Source organism: Tasmannia lanceolata, unplaced genomic scaffold (assembly GCF_043159265.1).
Source record: "Tasmannia lanceolata isolate RefF3 unplaced genomic scaffold, GAP_Taslan_0.1 ptg000018l, whole genome shotgun sequence".
Taxonomy (NCBI): Eukaryota; Viridiplantae; Streptophyta; class Magnoliopsida; order Canellales; family Winteraceae; genus Tasmannia; species Tasmannia lanceolata.
Window position 1 is genome coordinate 590,793 of NW_027518695.1, and position 23,654 is coordinate 614,446.

At 37.8% G+C, this 23,654-nt stretch overlaps 1 protein-coding gene and 1 long non-coding RNA gene across 3 annotated transcripts; one reads left to right on the forward strand and one right to left on the reverse strand.

The window, feature by feature from the left end:
- Window positions 1-1,902: 1,902 nt before the first annotated feature.
- On the reverse strand, window positions 1,903-5,297 carry LOC143851773 (BTB/POZ domain-containing protein). Its single transcript, XM_077361257.1, has 5 exons — window positions 5,142-5,297; window positions 4,865-5,069; window positions 4,238-4,383; window positions 3,465-3,583; window positions 1,903-2,808 (listed from the first exon to the last, which is right to left on the reverse strand). The coding sequence occupies exons 2-5, from the start codon at window positions 4,981-4,983 to the stop codon at window positions 2,206-2,208; spliced, it is 987 nt and encodes a 328-aa protein (XP_077217372.1). The 5' UTR covers window positions 4,984-5,069; window positions 5,142-5,297; the 3' UTR covers window positions 1,903-2,205.
- A 14,644-nt stretch (window positions 5,298-19,941) lies between these two features.
- On the forward strand, window positions 19,942-22,657 carry LOC143851647 (uncharacterized). 2 transcript variants are annotated; one of them, XR_013236438.1, is made up of 3 exons: window positions 19,942-20,125; window positions 20,657-21,895; window positions 22,305-22,657. It is a non-coding gene; the product is annotated as an uncharacterized LOC143851647 (long non-coding RNA). The 2 variants fall into 2 exon arrangements; XR_013236437.1 differs by having other exon boundaries at window positions 20,657-20,831.
- The last annotated feature ends 997 nt before the right edge of the window (window positions 22,658-23,654 follow it).

The window sequence follows — 23,654 nt, forward strand, 5'->3', positions numbered from 1 at the left end:
CTCGTAGCTGTTAACTTGGAAACTTGTGAAATGCTATCGGGGGTTTTCACTATGGGGATAGAGATCCTTGGATAAGCTGTTTCTGAGATTTCCTATCTCCCTGGAAAAGTTAATCTCATATTATGTCTCTATCCTCCCTTTTTTTTTCTTGACGATGCAGCACTAGATTCAGCAGAGGATTTGGTCTTTCGTAGAGCTCTTTGAGACGATTCCAATGGTATTTCATAAGCCCCAATCGAATGGTCAGATCAGGAGTTACGATTGTTTAAGGTCGACTTTAAACTACCTTGTTTTGATCTTGCATGTTTAAAAACTCTTGGGCACGCTGTTCTACGTCAGTTTTCATATGTGGGTGTTAAGACTTTTAATTTTTCAATTAAATTTAGGATTATGTACATGTGTTTGGCAAAATCTGTTGTGGGTTCAGTTCCCACTAGGTCTTCTAAAATAATCTGTGGTTGAGTCTGTAGCTCGATTGGTGGAGGCCTTGTGCCCAAACCTAGAGGCCGTTTCTATCCCAACTTACCTACCAGAAAAACACTTTCTTGTTTGCTTTTGTTTGCGGGGTAATAATGTCGGAAGCTTGCCTGTGTTTAACATGCTTCATTCTGTGCCCAATTACTTGGTTTGTTTGTAGACTGCAAGTCTGCATTCAGAACGTTCTATTGTGACCAAGGAAAATGAAGGGATGCTTTAAGTTTTAACCCTGAATAATATGCTCTAATGCTTGATACATTCCATATCAGATGCGGAATACATCTTACTGAAGATGCAAGCCGAAGTGGGTTATGCCCTTATGGGTAAGCTGGTATTAGATTATCAGACTTTTGTTTCATTCTTTACTACTTTAAGGCCGTGTTTGTTTTGGATTTAAAAGAATTGATTTTGAATCCAAAACAGATTATTGGACTCAAAGTTGCATTTAATTTCGAGTCCAATAATAAGTTTTGGACTCAAAATCAAATCTACAAATCCAAAACGAACAACAGGGCCTGGCTGTTGATCAAAATCAATTATCGTTGCTTACCCACAAAACCAACAGAGCCTAAATCTTGATCAAAATCAATTATCGATGCTTACCCACAAAACCATCAGGGCCTAAATCTTGTTCAAAATCAATTATGGGTGCTTACCCACTTTTATTATCCTCAGTTTGATCTGAAAACGCAAATAGATATAAACATAATTAAGATGTTGATTATTGGACTCAAAATTGCATATAATTTTGAGTCCAATAATAAGTTTTGGACTCAATCAATTCTCTAAAACCAAAACGAACACAGCTTTTGATTTATGAATATGTTTGATAAAAAATTGGATGATGAAATCATAGCTTTGCTGTTGATACTTGTAACTGTAAATATGTGCTTTCTATCACTTTTACTAACATGCTGGAGTTAATATAGCAGAGGAGAAGCCACACCATAGGTCTTTTTTATGGGCATATCTCTTGGGTCTGCTTCTTGCTGTGTATAAACTGGTTAGCTTTGTCTTGAGCTTGCGACCTGCATTCCTGTAGGAGGTTCCGGCAGATTCTTTGCTGTGATGTCTTAATTTTTCTCTTTAGATCGCATTTAGGATTTATTTTTCTGTGTAGGTGCAGAGGGTTACAATAGTCTATGACATGGGATATTCCATGCTTTAGTCTCATCTGTTTATGTTGCATCTTTGGTTCAGAACTATTCTCAAAATCCACAATAAAGATGTGTGTTTGATTTATAACCAGTGTTTTTATGTTGTTTATTTCATACTGAATTCGATCAGAAGCCTGGTTGGAAATTACAGCACATATGGCTCAGCCGATGGAACATTGGTTTAGAAGTAATCTGTGCGGAGGTAACCCAAAAATAATGTATTGAGACCATAAAGAAGATGCATTTTATGGTAGACAATCATACAAAAAATAGACAAGAGTAGAGCTTCTAATATATATTGCTTGAACAAAGAATGAAACTCCCATAAAATATACATTAATACGGCATATTTGTGATATGGACAATGAGATTTATCTGTTTCATTCAATCAGAATATATACATCATGAACTAATGAAATTTACTAGAAAAGAATATTCCTTTCATGGAAACAAATCCCCTGTAAAGTAGTGTTCAGCAACCCATCTTGATGGACCAACCACATACAAGAATCAAACCCATCAGAAATATAATGTTAAAATAAATGCTATTTACCCCCATTTCACTGGCATTTCAGAAACCTTTCCAGGCAAGAAGAACCTCTTGGAAGATATCTGCAATCAGATCCCTGTCTGCATGTTGCAGAAATGCGTTAAAATCTTCGCGAATGTCGAATATCTTCCCAAATTTGACGAGGTACCTCAAGCAACTACTTTTCAGGACAGGCAGTTGATAAAGAAATGCATTCTGAAGCCTTTCGAGGACGTTATTTGCATCTATGTCTTCTAAAAGGCTGTCATGGCAGGCCTCCTTCAGGTCAGAGATATCATACTTATCGGCTGCCTGGAGAAGAGCAAGGCGATGAGTCAGAAATTCATCATGTTGGATGTTTCCATAGATGTAGTTAAGGAATGCCTGGCAAGATTCGATCGACATGTCAGAGATGTTTATGGTTGATAGCTCCTTCTCTTTGAGGTCATGAGAGAACATGCTACGAAATACGGGCGATCTTGTGGCGAGGATGGCACGGTGGGCTGTTATACTCCCATCAGAAGCATTGATGGTGATGTCTGTGTGGATGTTTTCAGATAGCATTTGGCCGAGGGATGCTAGAGCTGTAACATTCGACCGTCTTCGGACGACACTTCCGCTCCAGATTGAGCAAGGGTCACCACCCTGTATTTTGCATAAAAATTCACAGGCAGAAATTTGAAAAAGGCTGTGAACTGTGTTACACAGGAAAAGATTTAGAGGCTAAAGCTTGAAAAAGGCTGTGGAGGGAAGGCTGTGGAGAAGGATTCAGTGCCCTGATGAGAGTGATTTTAGTCTCAAAGGTAATAGAAGAATAGTGTGTGGAAACTTTTGCTATCAGAAAAGCACCCAAACTGGCATTACAGTTTTGGCAGCATGACTAGTATAGTTTAAAATCGGTAAATGATATGTTGCAGAACACCCAGAGGTGAGGGTGGGATCCGGATGGAGGTGCAAAATGGCCCCACTTGAGGTCAGTACATCTTAACCCGTCAAAGAAGAATGTGGGGCCCACATCCCGTCACACTTTGATCTTGATCGGATCATAGTAAGATTCACACATAGCAAAAGTTCTCTGGTGTCTCATGCTGGATATTCCTCTAAATATATTGGGTGAAATGTAACATATTGGCGACCCATTTATAGCAGTGGCAGAACACATCACCGATAGTAATTTAATAGTTTCAGGTCAAGTTTCTGAAGTAGGGAACTGACTTGTGTTTTCATTATCGGGAAAAGAGAAACAAAATGGGGTGAAAATGCTGTTATTTTTTGGAAGATACAAATACAAATACAAGTACCTCTGGATCAGCGATCTTCAAATCAAGGAACTCAACGTCGATGATGATCCTCCCAGCAAGTGGTGTCTCAATTGCCCACACGAAATCGTCGTTGCTTTTTAGTTGTTTGTCTGTTATTTCTGATCACGCGAAAAAGATGCAAGTTCAGCAGGAAAACCAACAGAACATAACTTGACTTGCATAGTCCAGAGTCTACTAATGAATCAAGATTTCTAAAATTCAGCAGAGGTGACAGAGTTGATATGTTAAACACTGAAGTGAGTTGTGCTATTATAAGAAAGTGAGTGGGATATCATTTCCCGACACGTTGGGGCCGGGAAGGCCATCCCTTCGATTTTTTTTTGTCTTTATCTTACAATGAGGAATGATAGACTGAAGGGCGCCCTTCACTATATGGAGATACTATAGGAGGCACGGACCCGTTTACATGTCCATTACATGACAACCAGTCAACCATGTAATCCGGTGCACAAGATTGCACCTTTCTACACTAAGAAGCACGTAAGAAGGAAGCCTAATTACCATTAAATTAGCACCCATTCATCTGGTAGGCCAAAAAGACCCAACTTGTTTGACAATTCCACTTGACTCCACATTCATGTTCTACACTGAAGGGATCATGCTGATGTCATGTGGGTGAAGCGTCTCATTTGCTTCTCACAGTACATTACCCGACTAAAAAAAGCAACCATTTATTTTTATATTTTATGGGTTGATGATGATTTGGATCCCAAAGAGAAAGAAATTATCCTCAAGAAAAAAGGAAAAATTACCTGGATGAAGTAGAATCCGGCGATCTCCAGTGGAAGAGCGGACTCGAATGATAAAAGAGGCTATTGGAGGCTGATCTCTGTTCACAGCTGATATCACCGGATATAGCTTAATACCCAAAAACCGATTCTTCTCTACTGCTAAATGCCTTCCAAATGAGAAATAAAAAACGATTAAAATAAAATTTCCACCGCTATCTTTATTATTACATTGTTAGAAAATCAGGAAAAACAGAGAATCTGAAAGGTTGCTCAGATTAGGAAGTAAATCCAGATCTTAAATTTCCTATTTAGATAAACTTGTTACAATTTTACAATAAAGTAATAGAAAAGGAGTAAAAGAGGATTTCCTCTTTTGAGATTGAAATAGCTCAAGAAGAGATAGAGAGAATTGCTACTTGATTGAATTAAAAATCAGATAAAGCGCAGAACGGAGAAACAGAGGATCCGGAAAAAAACACTTTCCTCTCTCTCTATATCGATCATTTTTCTGCTTTTTGATGTCATCGCAAGGTGAAGATTGTTGCTATCGTTTTTTTTATTGAAATTAAAGTAATTAAATGTCTCGATCATCGATCTTGTACAGTAAAAACACTAAAAAAAGACAATTTTTTAGTGAGTGAAACAAACCAATTCCAGTTTCCGATCTTGAAAGGATCGGATTTCTTGTAGGTGCAGGAAGAAAAGTTATCGATCCTCCATTGAGCGAGACGAGATGTGGTTTCGACCCTGTAAGCGGAATCGCTCATCCTCTCGGCAAAGACGAGAGCGATAGTGATTTCATGGATACAGTCGAAGATCCCGTCCAGGAGTTCTCCGGGCTTCCCCAGGTTTACTAGGAGACAAATAATGCGTTAGAAACATGGAAGAAAGATGAAGAAGAAGAAGAAGAATGGATTCCTAAAACCTGCAGAGGACTCTTCTCTTCTTGTAGTTTCTGGCAAGCAAGCAAGGGTTCTGAGCTTGCTTTACGCCATTGTAGACGGAGACTGAGAAAGTTAAGTATTCAATATAATGGAAGGAGAGAGAAGGAGAGGGAGCGGTTTTATGTTATTTTATGGGGGGATTTCTTTTGCTGTATTTTATTCCAGTGTTGTAGTTTTCCTAGAAAACGGGAAATTTTTCTATTTGGGAAAGACAATTCCATGGAAAAAAAAGAATTACCCCAGAATGATTGGGTTGGGCCACAGTTTCTACTACGACCGTCCATCACAGTGTGGAAATCGAGTATCGGGATTTATCGGATTTTGTGACTACATTTGGGTTGGGTCACGTTCCAAAATAATTTCGGATCCAATGGACAGAGTCAAATCCAGTTGTTGTTGCCAAATGGGTTTCGAATCCTCGACAAAAGACAAAGAGTTGATTATTGTAATTCTTTGCCTTACACTTGGGAATTGGGATGTCCATTTCTGAATCTCATGTCAAGACATTGTGAGTTGACTCATGGGTCCTCATTATGTAGAACCCTTGAATTGATTTCGAACCCTGGGCAATGGGCATTATGGATTCGAGTGAGATGGGAATTTAGAGTTCCGAGTTGGAAAGCGAATTAATCCAATCATTTGCATGTCACATGTACGGTTGAGATTTGGGCGTATGATTATTTTTACGAAATGTATGGGTCCCACTTGTTTTGTGTTTTATGTGGCAAATTTAAAAGCAAATCAATATCAATTTTCAACTAGGCAGCCGGTCAATTCTAATTTCTAAAACGGAGAAAGCTATGGCATTTTTATTAATAAAAAACACCACCTCAATCGACAATAATGCTCCTATTTGATGAAGGAACCCTCTTTTTTATCTTCCAAGATTACCCAAAATTTCATGATATTGAAAAATACTGAGTATAACTCTGGGGGAGCAACAGATCCGATTCACTACTGATGGACCTATGACTTGCTCATCATCTCTTCTCATCCCATATCACTATTCACTAAGATACTCAGATCCTTCTTAAAATGCTATGTTTTTGAGCTTGGGTGGCACGCCATTTCTAATCGGATACTCTCTCAGACTCTCCTAGGTTCTACTCATGCTGTATGTAGTTTGGACTTACAGTTTGGAAAGGGAAGAAATTACAGAGAAGAGAACATCATCCGAGTAAAAAGCGAAAAATACTAAAAATAAATTAACAGTCAGAGTACATTGGGACCCATACAATTCGATCATCCAAACCATCTAATTTATTAATTTGTCGGGCCCCAACTTAGATAGGCCCTACCTCCATAGGATGATCCACCCCATCCCATCCCTCCTATTTGTACACATATATAATAATAATAATAATGTAGACATACAGCAAGGATTCTTTCCTCACTTCCAAGCAAGACAGTTGCTTTAATTTGTGGTTTGCTTTGTATCAGTGGTCATAATTAAAAATAAATTAAGTTGGAAGGTTTTGTGGTAGAGAAGATTCGAATCTCAGAGGGTTTGTTTTCTTCCTTTATTCTTTTAGTTTGTTAAAAAGGTTATTTGAGATGTAAGAGGAGAAGGAAAGTATCTTTGTGGGACATCATCCCGACCCGATTAATCTTCAACATTTTTCATTCTTTCAATCTACTCCATCTGCTCCCTTTATACAAGACAATATTTGTTTACCAGACCTATTGAGGTATCTTGGTAGGACTTGAACACTCCTCCCGGAATATTCAACCATTCTCATGATTCAACCGATCTCTACAATTATAAACTAATTCATACTATATTCTAAACTACAATCTACACAATATTATAAACATACATAATATAACAAATATTTTATTCAAATTGTTTAATTTTGCTTCTTATTTTATTCAGTGGAGTTTGGTAGGGTTTGTTGTTATATCGACTGGTAGCTCAACGATCCAGCACATATTTTTTTTAAATCACAATTATTAGTCTTAATCGATAAATTGAATTTAACAAGGAAAGTGAAAGAGGGCTCCGGCCCCTCCCCAGACCCTATTTCTTGGCTTTATCAATGCCCGCTGTGTGTTTGGTTAGCCAGGCACCACCTTGTCGGCCGCCTCTAAACATCCCATATTAGACATTGACTCAACTTTGACCCTCTTATTGGAAGAAGCAATCAGACCCATCAGACATTAGGAAGATAAATATCAATATCTATGCTAGCAAAAATCATAATGGGATGGATTTTAAAAATCTACTACTGATGTTTTATGAATAAAACTATATGATGGCTCCAGTTTGGTAAACCAAGGGCCTAAGTATTTGAGGTGTACGTCCTTAGAGATGAAAATGATTGCACAGAGTGGGCATTCTCTGGGTCTATAGGGATCAAGGACTCAAATGAGGCGACCATTAGTGCAAATCTCGAGGATATTAGACTGTTGGAGGGCAGGGATTTGAACAATCTCATAGTGTAGGGAGATTACTGAAATACCCCGAACATCCCAAACGTGGGAACGTTCTGGGGGAGAGGGTATTTTTGTCCTCGAATATTAAATTATAAAATAATTAAATAAAAATTAGAAATAGTTAGTTTCCTAATTAGAATGAGTTAGAGTTTCCAAAAGCCTGTTAAATCAGGACTCTTAAATCAAGAGTCTATAATAAACTCCTAAGGCTACAGATTTTGGAACTTTATTCCCTAAAGATAAATTCTGTGGAGCTTTTGGGAGAGGAGAACGAAGAAAATCTTGGAAATCCATCTCCTAAAGAGGCATGTAAATATAATTTTGCTTTATTTTACTCTCTAAAGAGATTCAAATCTCTTGAGAATAAAGTGTATAGTATATTTATGGTGATTAAATAAAGCCTTGTGTTCTTCAATTGAAGAACCATTGATTAGGGGTGGAGGAGAATTAGTTTTTCCTCGAAGATCTTCGCATTCTTTCGCGTTAGATACCTTAATCAATTAAAGAGATTAATAAATAATTTGTTAAGGTATTTAACATGTTTAAAGGAATAAGAAAGAAGGGTTTTCAGGTAGAAAATCCAGAAGAAAACTTGTGTTTTCGCGGGTTTTAGAAAAACCCAAATCGCAAGGTTCGGACCCCCGAAGGGCAAGAGGCTGGCGCCCAAATACGAATACCCGAGAGGTATCCGAGAGGAGAAAAATCTCAAAGGCGCCCGAGGGGGTGGCTCGGACACCCGAAGGGGGGGTCTACGAATGCCCGGTTCGGACGCCCGAACACACCAAGAAGGGTTGATTTTTTTGAAGATTTTTCCAATAAGTTTTGAGGGCACAGATCTGCCCCGGAGGACATAAATATTGGTCCAAAGTATTAATTAAAGGTTAATATGGATTGTAGGGGATACTATACAGTGATTGAAAAATCTTGTTCGTGGGAGACAAATTAAACAAGTACCACAGGTGAGTAGACTTGTTCTACCCTAGTTATTCTACAGAATATGATTTCTTATGCAAGTTATGGATGTTCTTGATTGATATTGACTGTGTTGGTGTACACGAGAGTCAATATTCATAGTATGGTGTTGACTCCTAGTTCGGATCTACCATATGCACGTATCTGCCAGTTGGACTTTATAGTCACAGTTTTTGCATTAGAACATAGTGTTATCCAAGTGAGGATGCAACAGTTAACGCCCCTTGGGACGAAGTGTTTTTCATGATTACTAGCGTATGAGACTTTTTCTAGGATGTCGAAAGAAAGTCACGGATCAAGCCGGAGTATCACTTTTCGTGGTATTTTCGAGGGTGAAATCTCGTACGAGATCGTTGGGATTCGGCTTCCTACGAGTTAGTAGGCAGGTTCCGTTGGCTACGTAGTCTAGCAACGTAGTCTAGTAGTACTAGTCTCACTACACTAGGCATTAGGCATAGTTACAAGATACAGTTACAGTTACAGTTACAGATACAATTATGCATATTTATACCAGTTATACAATTTTGTTACCTAGATTGCTATACCAGTTACAAATTTACATATATTGCTAATTATTCTGTTTTTATCAATTGGTATTATGTTATTAGAGTAGACATGTTTATTTCACTGGGCATTAGCTCATTCCACGCATTCTATGTTACAGGTGGAGAACAGTAGATGCTTGATTTCGCGGGCTTGGGAGTGAGCAAGGGCAACAGTTTAAGCTTTATTATTTTTCAGTTATTCAGACAGTAGCTTTAGTTGGAATGAACATTTAGCTATTTAATTTGGTTTGAATTGATATAGTCCGTTGGACAAAGATATTTAGTTTCCGCATTGAGTACTCTGATAATTAATTAATTTGGTTAATTTTAGTAGCTCTGTTTATTGCATGGTTCCAGTGTGAATCCTTACATATTCGTGGTTGATGAATATGTGGCATTGTTATGTGCCTAGACCGGAGACTCGGTTTGGGGCGTGACAATTACCTCAATGTCGTCATATATATGGTTAGAGAGAAGATCTCCTCACCCTTGGAGATTTTCAGAGTTCTTGACGAGATCTTCAAACGGGAATGGAGGGTCACGTAGTCCAATTTCATCACTTCATGACATCAGAAAATGGAGAGTCGGACCAACTAGCTCGGGTGCAGTGTCCTGAACAAAGTTAGAGATATTTGACTTTTTACCCCCTTGAGCCATGTTGCCCTTATAGAGTTGTTTCTCTTTTATTATACTCTTTGATCCCATGAGTGTCTCGGTCTTGGCTTTGCCGATCTAATAAAATTCCACCATTCAAAAGAAATAATAAATAAATTTTTATAACACTTCAAAATTTTGAAAAATGTTGTTTAAACAATTTTGAGAAAACAAATTTGAGAAAACTTCTTTGTCTCACCCAATAGTCATTTTCTCCTTTATTATTTTTTTCTTTTTTTGTCACTTCTTTTTAATTGGGTGCTTATTATTGATGAAATACATAAGATAAAGGTAAATTAGGGTCTTTCAAAGCCCCTCATAGTTTTTAGGTGGTAATTAAAATCTCTCTCTCTCTCTCTCTCTCTCTCTCTTGTGTCACCACCACCTCTCTTTCTCGTCTCATTTGAGTTCCTAGTGCACGTCTGCCATTTATGTGAATGCATATTTGGGACACCCTGCGGCTTTCTTTTTTTTAACCCAATTTATCTAGAAACTTGGGTGCACCTGGAATTAGGGCTGCAACTTGGGTCGGGTTTTACCTGACCCTCATCGACCCGACCCGAAAATAGCTTGGGTTGGGTTCATGTTTCTCGAGTTTCGGGTCAAGCCGGGTCTAGGATCCAAAAGCCCGCATGAATCTCGGGTCAAGCTGGGTTTGAAGGGGCCCGACCCGACCCGAGTTACTTAAGTTACAATATGTTTTTTTTTTCTAAAACTTTGTTACTTTAAAAGTGAAAACTTAAAAGTAAAACTCACGCATGCACGCGATCACATGGACTCTTTCCATCTTCTGTTTGTTTCCCCCCTTTAGGTCTAGGGTTTCAAGTTTCAACTAAATAGTTAATGCACTAAATAGGTTGTTGTTTATCTCATATGAGTATAATAATTTTCATTTGGTATAATGCATCAATTTATTCTCTTTGGACTAGTTAATGCACTAAAGAGTTTGCCATGCTTGAGTTTTTCTACTTCTATGAGTTTAGTTGCCTTGCCAAACAAGACTTTTCCTTAAAAAATTACGTCAACGTAAAAAAACCCGACCCGACCCGACCCAAGATTTATCATGGGTAGGGCCAGGTTTAGGAATCGTGGGTTTTCCGGAAAAAAACCCGACCTAAGATATTTCTCGGGTAGGGTTGGGTTCTTCAAAACCCGACCCGAGTTGCAGCCCTACCTAGAATTCTATCGATGAATAAAAGAAGTACAAGAGAGGGGAGAGACCACTTAACCTCAAAACCAGGATATCTAAAATATCCTTTTAAGTTATAAAGCCTTACAAAGAATCTATTGGTTAGCTCCCATGAGTAGATTGCTAAGGCCAGACGCAAGTTTTGTACCAAGGCCTCTCTTTGGGTTATGAGGTGGGCCCGCCTGTGATGAGTGTTAGGTTTCTATTGGTAAAATATGGGTCCCATTTTCTTAATTTGCCAATGGCGATGCAAGTTCAACATGATCTTAATTCACGCGAGTGGTGCTAGCAGTGTTTTGTAGACTTGTAGTACATAGACATGACTATATGGCGTGTTATCTATCAGCGTCAACTATGTGGAGATGCACCCTTTTCATTTCTTAGTGAGTGCCCTATGTCCAATGGAAAATGGAGTCTGACAATTCATGTTTCGCCTGAAACTAAAGGGTTCTTTTGGATAAGGATAAAAGTTTCTATGGAAAAGTTTTTTCTCCCAAGTGATAGAATCCCCTTATAGAAGGTCCATTCCACTTGGACAGATAGGATTGGCCTTCTTCAATCTCAACCGTACACATAACAATGGAAAATTATCATATACTGGGTTCCAATAATAATAATAATAATAATAATAATAGGGTAGAGACAAATTTTACACATGTCAGATGATCTTAGCGTATCCAATTCTCAATCGCCTTTATTGCCTTTATATGTAGGATACAAATGGGGAAATGCATCTGACCTACTCTTATTAGTTGGTCTCATATTGCAGGGCCCACCCACATGTAATCAAAACACCTGATGCCCTATTGACGGACCTTATTGTTGAGGCCCCGTTGGGATCCTTTCTTGGTCTCATCTTTTTCAAACTGTTTTAAAGTTCCTACTTTTTGAGCCAGGCCAGGATTCGAAAAAGGGTCCTTAGTCCTCTAATACCTACTTATTACGTTTCCTCAGTTTTAACTAAGAGTTTGCTTACTCATGATGCTCACTACTCTAATTGCAACAAATTCTCCGCTTCCATATATCCAAGGGTACCGATTCCGGCAAGTGGAAGTGAGATTGAGTACATGTTAGGGGAGAAATGAATTGCCAATAACAAATTCCCCGCAATCATATTTCGCTTGCTCCTCAGTCGTGTTCGGATCCTTTATTGGTCTGATTTTTTTCAAAGTGTTTTAAGGTTCCTATTTTTTTGAGCCTAGGCCAAGATTCATTTCGAATTGAAAGTCCATCGAAGGGAGGGAAGCATAAAGAAACTATAAGTCCTTCCACATCTATTCACTTTTCCGAGGAGAAATCTTGGAGCCCGAGGAGAAATCACCCTTAAAAGCTAACCGTTAAGGGTAGGGTGCCCAAGTCTTTATAAGTCCTTCCACATCCATTTACTTTTCCGATGTGGGATCTTCGCTTTTCGTATCGTATGAGAGAGAGAGAGAGAGAGAGAGAGAGAGAGAGAGAGTCTTCATTGAAACAAAATGTAGGATTATATGTTGTTTGTAGTTTTCAGTATGTTTTTAAATATTACAAAAACAAACTGTAGAAATAGCTATAAATGAACGAAAATATAAATTGCATTTCATACATTCGTTCCTTCTATTCGAATCCTGGATCCTCCATATTTGTAGGGTACATCTAGGTCACAGTCTGAAATAATTTTGGACCTTACGGTATGGATCCAATAGACGTAGTTCAAATTCAATTGCCGTGCCCAAATCTTGTCAATTAACATTCGAATCCATTTGAATCATTCGTCTATGTCCACAGACACACCTAGTTGAGTAGCATTTATTTTGCCCTAATCTTGCACAAACTGTCAAATTGAATGTAAATTATACGTCTTTTCCTAACTCGATCTATAGTTGCAGAGCATTAATTGAATTACTATTATAATTTGTTAGTTGCAATCCCTGGAATGATTTAAGCGACCACAAATAATTAAAGATGAACACAATTCATAAATAGAAATAGGGGTCATGATTCATATATAGCAAACAAAAGTCACTCTCAGAAGTAGGGTTCATGATTCAAAAACAGCAAAGAACACCATTTTTTAAGATTTGGTGGAGTAAATGTGATTTACCAAGAAAGCACAATTGGTACCACTTATAGCTAGGGTTTGCAACTCGGGTCGGGCTGGGGCCAAACCTGATATAGCATTCTCTCAGCCCTAGCTCGACCCAACATGAGCCTTGGGTTGCAGATGGTCAACCGTAACCTGTACTGCCTCTAAGTCTCAACCCTAACCAAACCATCTAACCTTTTTTTTCCAAATCGGTTTGCCGTGAGTTGGTCTGGGTTCGGGTTAGCCTAGGGAAAACACAGAAAAAAAATATAACCCTAAGATTTTGAAAATCATGATAAAATTTTGAGGACAGAGGTCGAGTTTGGGCTGGGTTGGCCTCAACCCAACCCGGAATTAAATCAGGTTGGCTTTTCCCAACCTTACCAAAAACCAACCCGGAAATAGGATTGAGAAGCTGTCGGGTTCAGTTTTGAGACCGAACCAAGTTGCACCCCTACTTATAGGTAACTACAACAAAAGGGACGTGTAAACCTTTGACAAGCAATCCCATTCTAACATCACACATCCCATGAAAAAAAAGAGCTAATAATAAAAGAATTAGGCAAACCCAGATGTTGTTGGAATGGTGTAAATCCTTCGTCCAAAGGTGGTCTTCTTGCATATGGCATAATTAATATGAAAATATCTCCATTTGAACATTTCTAATTGTTCAATAAGAAAGCTTGAATGTTGAATGTAGAGAATTGCTCACTTTTTCTCTTCATTATTCATTTGTAAGCCTATGGTTTAATATCTGGAATCATTTAAATGTAATTTCCTAATACTGCAATCTCCAAAATAGGGCTAATGCAGGCGAAAACCACCAAGAACATGCTGTTTGTCATTGACTACAAAGTGTGGAACAAGCCCCTTGTTCTTCAAGTGTTATTTTCGTTATCTTATTTGCACCCTACATTTTGGGCATCAAATTTTATTCATTTTACTTAATTTTTGTATAATTAGAAAGGTTTTTTGTTGCTTATCAAACGAGCTCAAGATCACGTTATCTCGACATGGTTTGAAGAAGTTATGGGCAATTTACAAGCGTACTCCATGTCTATTACGGGATTTCTATTTTAGGGTTATTTTTGTCAATTACTTTTATATTTAGGTTACTTTAGGTGGACTACTGAGATTAGTTCCCCGAGTTTCAAATTAGCTTTAGGGTTTCCTTTTCTTATAAATAGATGTTATCAAAGCATTTTAACAAACTTGTTTGAATTATTGAATTAAAATTGGCCTTCCTTTAGGCTTTTGGGTTCTTCGAGAACTTTGGGTTTCTAGGATTAGCCCCTACAGGAGTATTTTTCAGTTTCACTTTGAGAAATTCGACTTCGATGGGATCGAAGTAAGTATCATCTCATTCGACAGTGATTGAAGTATTCTATTCCCTATGACAGTCATTGAAGGGCCCTTTTTTTTTTTTTTTTTTTTTTCTGAAATGTAATAAGATTTCACTAAAAAGATTGAGATGGTAAAAAAATACAGCAAAAAGAGAAGAAAAGAAAGCTATACAATCAAGTGAAAGAACATTGAAAAAGACTCAATGAGGAAGATAGTCATATTGTGTCAGCGACTCCAAATGGACTCCTTGCCACATTGAAGGGCCTTTTTCATTATTTTATCTATTTTTATCTATTTTGCTTCTGCCGCTAGGCATCGAGGTACCTGGGGTTTTTCCAACTTCAACACGGACCTTTCCCTAATGTCAATTAGATAGGCTAGAGACTTTTGAACGCCTCATATCAATGTTTAAGTTATTGGGTGTCAATGTTAATTCGTACTGGGAAGTCATTTTTTTTTTTTTTTAAGTAAGCAGGGGTTAGGCGGACCCCGACCAGATATATTACGAAAATGATAGGAATACAATCAAGAGAAGGGGCAACAAAGGCCAGCGAAGGCTAAACTCCCAAAACAACTAAATAGAGAAATTCACATTCAAACACTGAAAGCTATAAACGAATGTAGATTTTCCCAACTCGGTCTGAGGAGATCTGCTTTAGGAGCAGAGGGGGGCTAATGAAGGGAGGGATATTGGAGCCTTTGATGATGCATTCTCTATTGGACAGAATATCAGTGGCCATGTTGGTCTCCCTCCAAACATGAGAGATCCTCCAAGATTGGAACCTTTCAAGAAGCCTTTTGATTTGAGTGATCAACTGAAGTTGTCTCCAAGGAGGATTTGCTTTTCCGTTAATGATCTCTGCAGCATATTTGGAGTCAGTTTCACACCAGATTTGGGTCATGTTAAGAGATGCGGCAAGCTGAATGCCTTTTTGGATCGCCACAAGTTCGAGGACAAAAATTTCAGCTTTGTTTGAGTTCTCAGAGAATAATGCCATATGGACAAAAGTCCATATATTCTTTTTTTGGAGGTACTTCTGATAAAACCAGCTTGACCATAGAGAATTATTTTCATGAAGTAGGTTCCACATAATTTTCAGTTGCAGAGACTTGTTGATATCTTCAAGTCTTCGGAGCCCCACTCCTCCTACCATCTTTGGGCGGCAAAAACTTTCCCATCCAACTGAATGAGCCTCTTCGCTCCTTCAGAGCCTCCCCAGGTGAAATCTCTAAAACAAATTTCAAGCATATGAAGGACAATTTTGGGGATGTTAAATGCAGACGCCCAGAATATCTGGAACGAGCAGAGCACTGATTTCACCAACTCACTTCTGCCAGCTTGGGATAAGAATTTGCTTTGCCAACATTGAATTCTCTTTCTCACCTTAGATATTAGTGGAGTGCAGTCATTAATGGAGAGTCTTGAGGATATCAGAGGGAACCCATGATATTTAATGGGGAGCTTTCCTTCTTTGAAGTTCAGGGAGTTCAGAATGGAGTGCTTAACTCTGGAAGTTGTTCCTGCAAAAAAAATTTCACTTTTCTTTATGTTTGCTTCCAACCCTGTTATGTTAGCAAAAGATTCCAAGCAGTTTTGAATCCCAGTGGCATTTGCAAGGCTTCCTGATGCAAAGATCATGAGATCATCTGCAAATAGGAGGTGGGTAATTTTGATGTTTCCACTGGAGAAGGGGGTAGAGATAGCATTGCACTGAAGGGCCGACTCGAGTTGAACAGAGAGCATTTCCATGGTGATGCAAAAGAGGAGAGGGGACAGAGGATCTCCCTGTTGAATACCATTAGAGGAAGTAAGGAGAAACCATGGGGGGAGCCATTTATGAGTATAGAAAAGGAAGGGTTAGAAATGCAAGCAGAAATCCAGCGAAGCCAAGTACTATTGAATCCTTGTTTTCGCATGAAATCTAGGAGAGCGATACGGTTAACATTATCAAATGCTTTTGCTAGGTCAATTTTGAGGCACATAGCATTTTTTGCCGATTTGAGGTGAAGTTTATGGAGGAGATCGTGAGTGAGAAGGATATTTTCCTGAATCTGTCTTCCTTTGATAAAAGCTGATTGGGAAGGGCTAATGATCTTAGGGATGATTAGTTTAAGACGGGAGGCCAGGATTTTGGTAATGGTTTTGTAGATGAAATTGCACAAGGAGATAGGGCGAAATTTGGCAGGGGTGGTTGCATCAAGGCTTTTGAGAATGAGGGTTAAAAAAGTTGTATTTACCTTGGAGAGCATTTTAAATTTGCAGAAGAAGTTCAATATGGCATTTGTAAAGTCTTTTTCGAGCAGATACCAAAAAGCTTTGAAGAATGCTGCACTAAAACCGTCTGGGCCCGGGACTTTATCTTCTTTTTGCACTCCAAACAGCATTGCGAATTTCTTCCGGGGTGATGGGAGCAATGAGAAGATCAGCTTCTGGAGGGGACAGCTTCCTAGCAGGTTGAGGGGTATCAGGAGATTGAACTTTTCCATTGTTTAAGGCTTTGTTGAAGTACTCCAGAAAGATAGCGGAGACTTCCTCCATATCAGTGGTGAGGCTGCCATCCTCCCTAGAAGCGCACATGATATTATTTTGATTTTGCCTGGCCTTAAGAGCAGAATAAAAATACTTGGTATTTGCATCCCCCAACTTGAGCCATTGCACTCTAGCCTTTTGTCTGTAGAGAGAGACTCCTCAAGACTGCTTATTTTAGAATATTCCACTCTCAGATAAACTTCTTTTTGAGTTGGGTCTGAACCACTTCAAGATCTCTCTTGATAAGGGGGGATTTAACATAAACTTCTTTTTGAGTTCCGCAGCCTAATGTGCTCTTTAACAATTTTGAGCTTTTGAGTGAGACGAAACATAGAGTTCCCTTCAATCTTGGAGGCCCAAGCTCTTTCAACAATAGGAAACTGAGAGGAATCTTGAAGCCACATATTCATGAACTTGAATGGCTTCGGCCCAAATTTTTTTTTGGAGTTCAAGGGATATAGAGAAAGGACAATGATGGGAGATACCAGGAGGATGAAATTCAGCAGAGGAATGGGGGAAAGAAAAGGAGCCATAGGTCATTTACCATTGCCCTATCAAGCTTTGCCATCTTCCTTCCCTGATGTTTGGAGCGGTTATTCCATGTCCACCATTGGCCATTCGAACGCAGGCAGTGATGAAGTCGTTTTACTTTACAATCCATTCTCTCCTGCTGAGATTGAGACACGTGGACAGATGATTGGATAGTGAAGACCTTCAATCTAATCAGACCTACTCTAAAAGAGTTATGACTGAAAATTACACCTATAACTGAGGTGATCTACCTCTTCCTTGCATGAAAGTTGATTTGTTTTTTGGTCGCAGAAGTCTAACTTATATACAATTTTATTTTGGAAAATGATATTCTCACTGCTTGAGGATAAATTCACCCCCTTTAACGTTTTTCTTTGCCTTTAAAGCTTAACGGATAACGTTAAAGGGGGGGATTTTATCCGTCAGTGGGGGGAAATATCACTTCCCTTTATTTTTTAACCTCAACTTATGGGAAATGATATCAGTGTAAGCATGTTTTGATAATAGCACTAGCTCATTGTCTTTTATTACTTAAAGAGATATCAAAGGTCATCACAGTTCCTAAAAAGCTCTCAAAAGCCAATTAAAAGAGAAAAGAATAGTTGTGATTGTGCAATTATTAAAACATGGTCCTGCCATATCAGTAGTAAAAGTTATAGGCCCATATTAATGCAAAAAAAGTTAGTCTTTCATTACAATCACTAGAAAAAGTAGAAAGACATGTGACAGTGTACATACTAGAGAGGCTGTATCAAAACTTAGGCCTATTGGCCCTATTCGTTTTGGATTTTGAGAATTAATTTTGGGGCCGTTTGGATATGCGGATTTAAAAATCCTTGATTTCTTCACAATTATAGATGGGAGAGTGAGAGAAGAAAGAGACCAGCCGTTGTTTTTTGATTTCTCGTCCTTCATTCTGACAGCAAGAGAGCAGCATATCATCCCAAGTTTCCAGGTTTTAGAAATCTCAAGATGGGGGAGAGATTTCTAAGACTTGGATTTTAAGTACAAGAAACGCTGTCAGGACAGCATACACCAGCTTCATCATGAACCCTCTTCTACACTGTTTTCAAGCTGAAACCTGAATTGTAAAATCCGCGTATCCAAACGGCCCTTTTGAGTCTAAAATTGATTTATCAAGTCAAAATTATGTTAATTTTGAGTGCAATAATCAGTTTAGGTCTCATAATTAATTTTCGAAATGCTAACAGAAAAAGCGAGAAGGAGGCCTTAGGCATTTCTAGTATAATTGCTCCCTTAAAAAGTAGGTGGCGGCTTCACTTTATATTTATGGACTTTTATATATTGAATTCGCCAACACACAAGTGTGCCAAAACTATAGTGGGATCCACATATGTTTGATCAACTTAACCATTCATTTGTTGTGCCCCAATGTAGATAGTCGTGCTCCAAAAATCTTCTCCATAGGGTGAACCTAACCCTCCAATTTGTGGAGGATTAAAATGGATGGCGTGATACAAAAACCTCCAAATATCATAGTCAAGATCACCTTAGGAAGAAGATTTTGGGGCACAACCTAGATATCTAGTCGGTGCCCAATAAATAAAATGTGCGCTGTGAGTTCATTGTACAAGAACCCCTAATATTTGATCGAACAGAACCCGAGTTTTTAAGAGGTTACTGTTGGATCAAATATCAAGGGCTGCACTTTTTATCATACCCCCATTACGTGCATGCAGGCACACCACATAATTTCACATATTTAAAAAAGCCCCGATCGTTTTGCATTTTGTGAATTTTCTGAGTTAAAATTTGATTATTGCATTTTATGTATTAAGGGATGAGAGCCCGAATCAGTTCTAACTTCTATGGGCATTCATGGGTCCCATAGGAGTCGTAGACGCAAATGAAGCAGAGGTGCACGCTGTACATTAAGGAATTAAGTTTTTTGAGAATGAAGATCTAAACAAAGTGGTGGTGTTGGAGGTAGATGACTTAAAGGCTCCCATTCTTATCCATGGAGATTTGCTCCGTTCTTTGATGAGGTTCCTTCATTGCGCTGATAGGTTAGCTAGGCAGGGGATATCGAGGAAGGTTTGGAACTGTTTGACTTCCTCCGTCCCAAGCTTTTTGACCCCTTGTTACCTGGGAGGGCCTTTCCGATAAAATAATGAAAAATATCTTTCAAGGAATTTTTTTTTTTTTTTTTCTACAGTTATCAAACATGCCCCAAGAGTCCAAGACAAAGTGAAATTGATGGAAGTCCTAATTTTTATTTTTAATGGTGGCGACATTGACACCACCTGCCCCGGCAAAATATTCCTAAACGGCCGTTAGAAAAACCGTCTGTTTTATATTTGATGTCGTGGGGCCGTCTAGAACCGGTCAGAAACCGTCAACTGTTCCGGCACTAAAATAATGAGTTCACCTTTTCCGATAAAGAAAAATCCAAAGTGTCTTTTCTGTTAAAGCCACCCTACTTTGGCTCTACTCATGGGAGTGTTGTGAAAAGAAAGAGAGGCCCCCCACTGCCGCCTTCTAAACACCTGCCTTCCAACCATACATGCATTTTCTTCTCTCTTGGCTGCTTCCCTTTTGTGCTTTTCAATTCTTTAAATTCGACTCCATGTCAACTCAATTGAGAGAGAGAGATGGGTATCAGAAATTCCTTCACTTCCTTTGCTAAATCTTATGTTCTGAATATATTTATGCTTCAGCTAGCGACCTTCACCTGCAAATGAAGTGTAAGTGATACTGAATTGATTTCTTCTATTTATTTCTTTATCCCTTTGAGTTTAGCTGGTTCAGATTCTCTTCTTGCTTAGTAAAGAGACTAGCTACTGATTTCTGTTCAGAGATGCTTTAGACATCAATTTGGCATAGCATAATGTGGTTTATATGCTGATGGGTGTGTACTACTGCCAACAATTAGACTTACATGATACTGAATATCTGGTTTCTATTGCTTCTGAAATGTGGATTAATGGATTTTTCAATGTTCTAATAATTGGTAATCTGATCATTTAAGCAAAGTAGTTTGTTTTCTGGGTGTTTTTAAACTTTAAACACCATGTTTAGTTTCTGTTTAGATCTTTCCAAGGAAAGTGAAGCAATTCTGGCATATTCTTAAACCTCTTTCCTATACAGAAATTGACATTCAAATAAAAAATTGGGCCAACTATTTCTGTTACATATGTACCGAGCCATTTTTGCATCTCCTCTTAGGTAGATACATACAAGAGATGTATTCCTAACACCTTATGTGGACTCTGTAGGTGTCAAAAAATTGTGGTATCTGAAGCTGAACCTCGATGACTTCATTACATTGCGGACAGTGATCTGCCTGGCTCCCTGAATGCCATCTAAGAAGCTTGTCAAGATGGTTGATAGATTTCTTAGTTGGCATCAGAGGAGCCATGCAGGCCTAACAAGAAAATGTTGCAGTTTCAGGTGCATTTCTATCTAAATATCTGTCTTTATATACTACACACTGGTTCAGGGTCATGAAACTTGTAATTTATATTGGGTTTGAGCCTATTTGGCAGGAAAAACTATCCGCTGGGTCAGGGTCAAGAAACTTGTAATTTATATTTTGTTTGAGTCTATTTGGCAGGAAAAAATGCTCTAACATTCCATGTCTTCAAACAGAGTAAACCTCCCAAAGAGAAAGATCAGAACAGTACGTGAAGAATATACGAGAGTCAATTCCTGCATTCTGACTCCATGTTTCAATTTGTTTTTAGTACTGTTACAAGATTATTGTTACATCTCTTTGAATGTTGTGAGGTTCTAATGTCACAGGGCATCACTTCCAAAGATTTATGGCCTCTTTGGAAACCTCCAAAAATTATTTGCAAATAATCTTATATGCACAAAATTGTTATAATATTTTGACAATAGATGTAGTTCAGCTCTTCCAAAGAAGCCTTATTTTGTTATAATATTTTGACAATAGATGTAGTTCAGCTCTTCCAAAGAAGCCTTATTGTCCCATTTATAAATAAGGTTAAATTAAAACAATATTGTTAGCAAATAAGGACCATTTTTGGTGGCATCCAAAGTGGCCCTTAATCTTGAATAGGCTCGTGGTGCATGATCTTATCTGGTACTAGCCTCTAAAACCATCATGATATATGTTCTTCCTTTCCCAAACAATTTAGGAAATTGTCTAGTGAAAGTGCTTGCATCCGCTGTGCCAAAATAACAAAGCACAAGCCATAAACAGAGGGGATCACAACTTGATTCATTGTCAAAGAATTCATTTCCTTCAATGAGTTCAATGAGTCCATTTCCAGTAAAAAAAATAAAATGCATGCTGTTGCTCTCTTTTAAGAAAAGGCAAGGGATATTTTTATTATATTAATCATATGGAATTTCTTGCATTTTTTTCAGACCATTCTTGATAGATGATTGGACGACTGATCTGCCATATCATCATAAGATCAAGTGGATGCTGATAATTATGATTTGAATAACTTCTTTAATGGAGCATCTAATTTTCATAGCATTTGTTGGTAATTTCTTTATCTCAGTAAGCTCCTAATATGATAATGTGGCTCCACCACTCCTAGGTGTTTTGGTTTAAGTCTTGTGTAACTGGAAAAGGGCACATCCAGCATGTTTTCTTTGTCATATCCGCCATTCCTCTGGCATTCCCCACTCAGTTGCCAAAAGATTCAAAAGCCCTATATATGAGTATCTGTTTTAACAGCCTAATCAAATCATAACCACTGGATGCCACTGTAAATTTTTTAGTTATATCTGTTTTAGTTGACTGTGATCATGTTTACCTATGCTAGCTAAATTTATTTTCAATATCTCCAATTTTCCTTTGAACCTTTATTCTTATAATTTTTATTTCCGTAATATATTTTTAGTTTTGAATTATTCTCTTTTCTAGTATTTTGTCTATCCATTTTACAGACATGGGAAGTCAAACCAATTTAGTGGTTGAGATGAAACTCTTACAACACTGGTTTTGTGAATGCTCAAGTAATTCAGAAGTGGTGGCTCAACCCATGTGAATTTCAACATTCATGATACGTTGCAACATAGAAGACTGAATCATTTATGTACAAGATGCAAAGTGATAACTTGTATGTTGAATTAGGAAGATATATCACAAAACAGAACAATACTATCAACTTGTTTGACAGACAAGATCTTTCTTGAAGGTTGTGTAAAAGATGCAAGTTTTCATTTTTTTTGTATCTGTAGTTGCGACTTAATTAAAATTTCCTATAGTGCGAAGCTTATGTAATTATACTTTATAGCTATCCGAGTTGGACAGGAAAAACTAATTACATCCAGTAATGTCTTTAGCATGATTGTAAAGTAGTTTAATGAATTGAACTCAACCTAAATTTCTCCACCTTAACCACTAGATGGATCATGAAAATTTTTCATGAACGGCTTCACGTTTCTCCACCTTAACCACTTGCATCAACATAAATAAATAAATAAATAAATATATATATATATATATATATATATATATATATATATATATATATATATTTTTTTTTTTTTTTTTTTTTTGAACGGTAACAAACATATGATTGTATTGAGTAACATATGAATTTTATTCATGGTTCTCCATGATTCTTGTGGAATCAAATGTTTGGGAAATGGGAATAGCATTTTGGAAACAAATTACTACATGTCAGAGCCATAAGCAGCCATAAGATTACTGTTGAGAACAAAAAGATTTGGGGGCTTTGAACCAGTTGGACCGCAAACCATCAAGCATGAAACTCGAAAATATATTTAGATGGAATTCGATAGTTAGTCTTATAGAAATGTTCGCAAAAAGTTTAAACATGACTAAAAGCTTTATTTCAATATAATGGTTATAGATCAAGTTCTGGTGTAGGGTCTGGACAGCAAAGTAATGACATAAATATAAACTTTATATGTTATACTGTTTCAACATACATCATACTTTACATATGTCAGCATCTTCATCCATAGCAAGACAATGTGTTGGATTTAGTTCTTTGTTTAAGAAACTAGCTTGCTCCCATGTCCTAACACTGGTACCATTTCCCTACCCTGCTCTAACTTCTTCCCTGTACTGGAATTTGGTAAATTAAAATCAATGTATCTAGAGTGAAATGTCATTTTAGTGTTCTAGGATATTTATGATGTATTGAAAATTGAAATGTCTTTGTTTGTTCCCTAGAGTTCATTATGTCAGGTTACTTTATCCGAGAGTCTTACGAGGATTTTTATGAAGTTGGTTGTGTTTCCTGAAAGACTCGAGGGAACTAAAAC

Bases quoted from the DNA above. Each gene is read 5' to 3' on its own strand.
- LOC143851773 (XM_077361257.1), bottom strand. From the start codon at position 4,983: ATGAGCGATTCCGCTTACAGGGTCGAAACCACATCTCGTCTCGCTCAA. The intron at 3,584-4,237 runs GTAATTTTTCCT...TCGCGTGATCAG, and splicing joins CCGGATTCTACTTCATCCAG to AAATAACAGACAAACAACTA. The intron at 2,809-3,464 runs GTACTTGTATTT...TGCAAAATACAG, and splicing joins TGAAGATCGCTGATCCAGAG to GGTGGTGACCCTTGCTCAAT.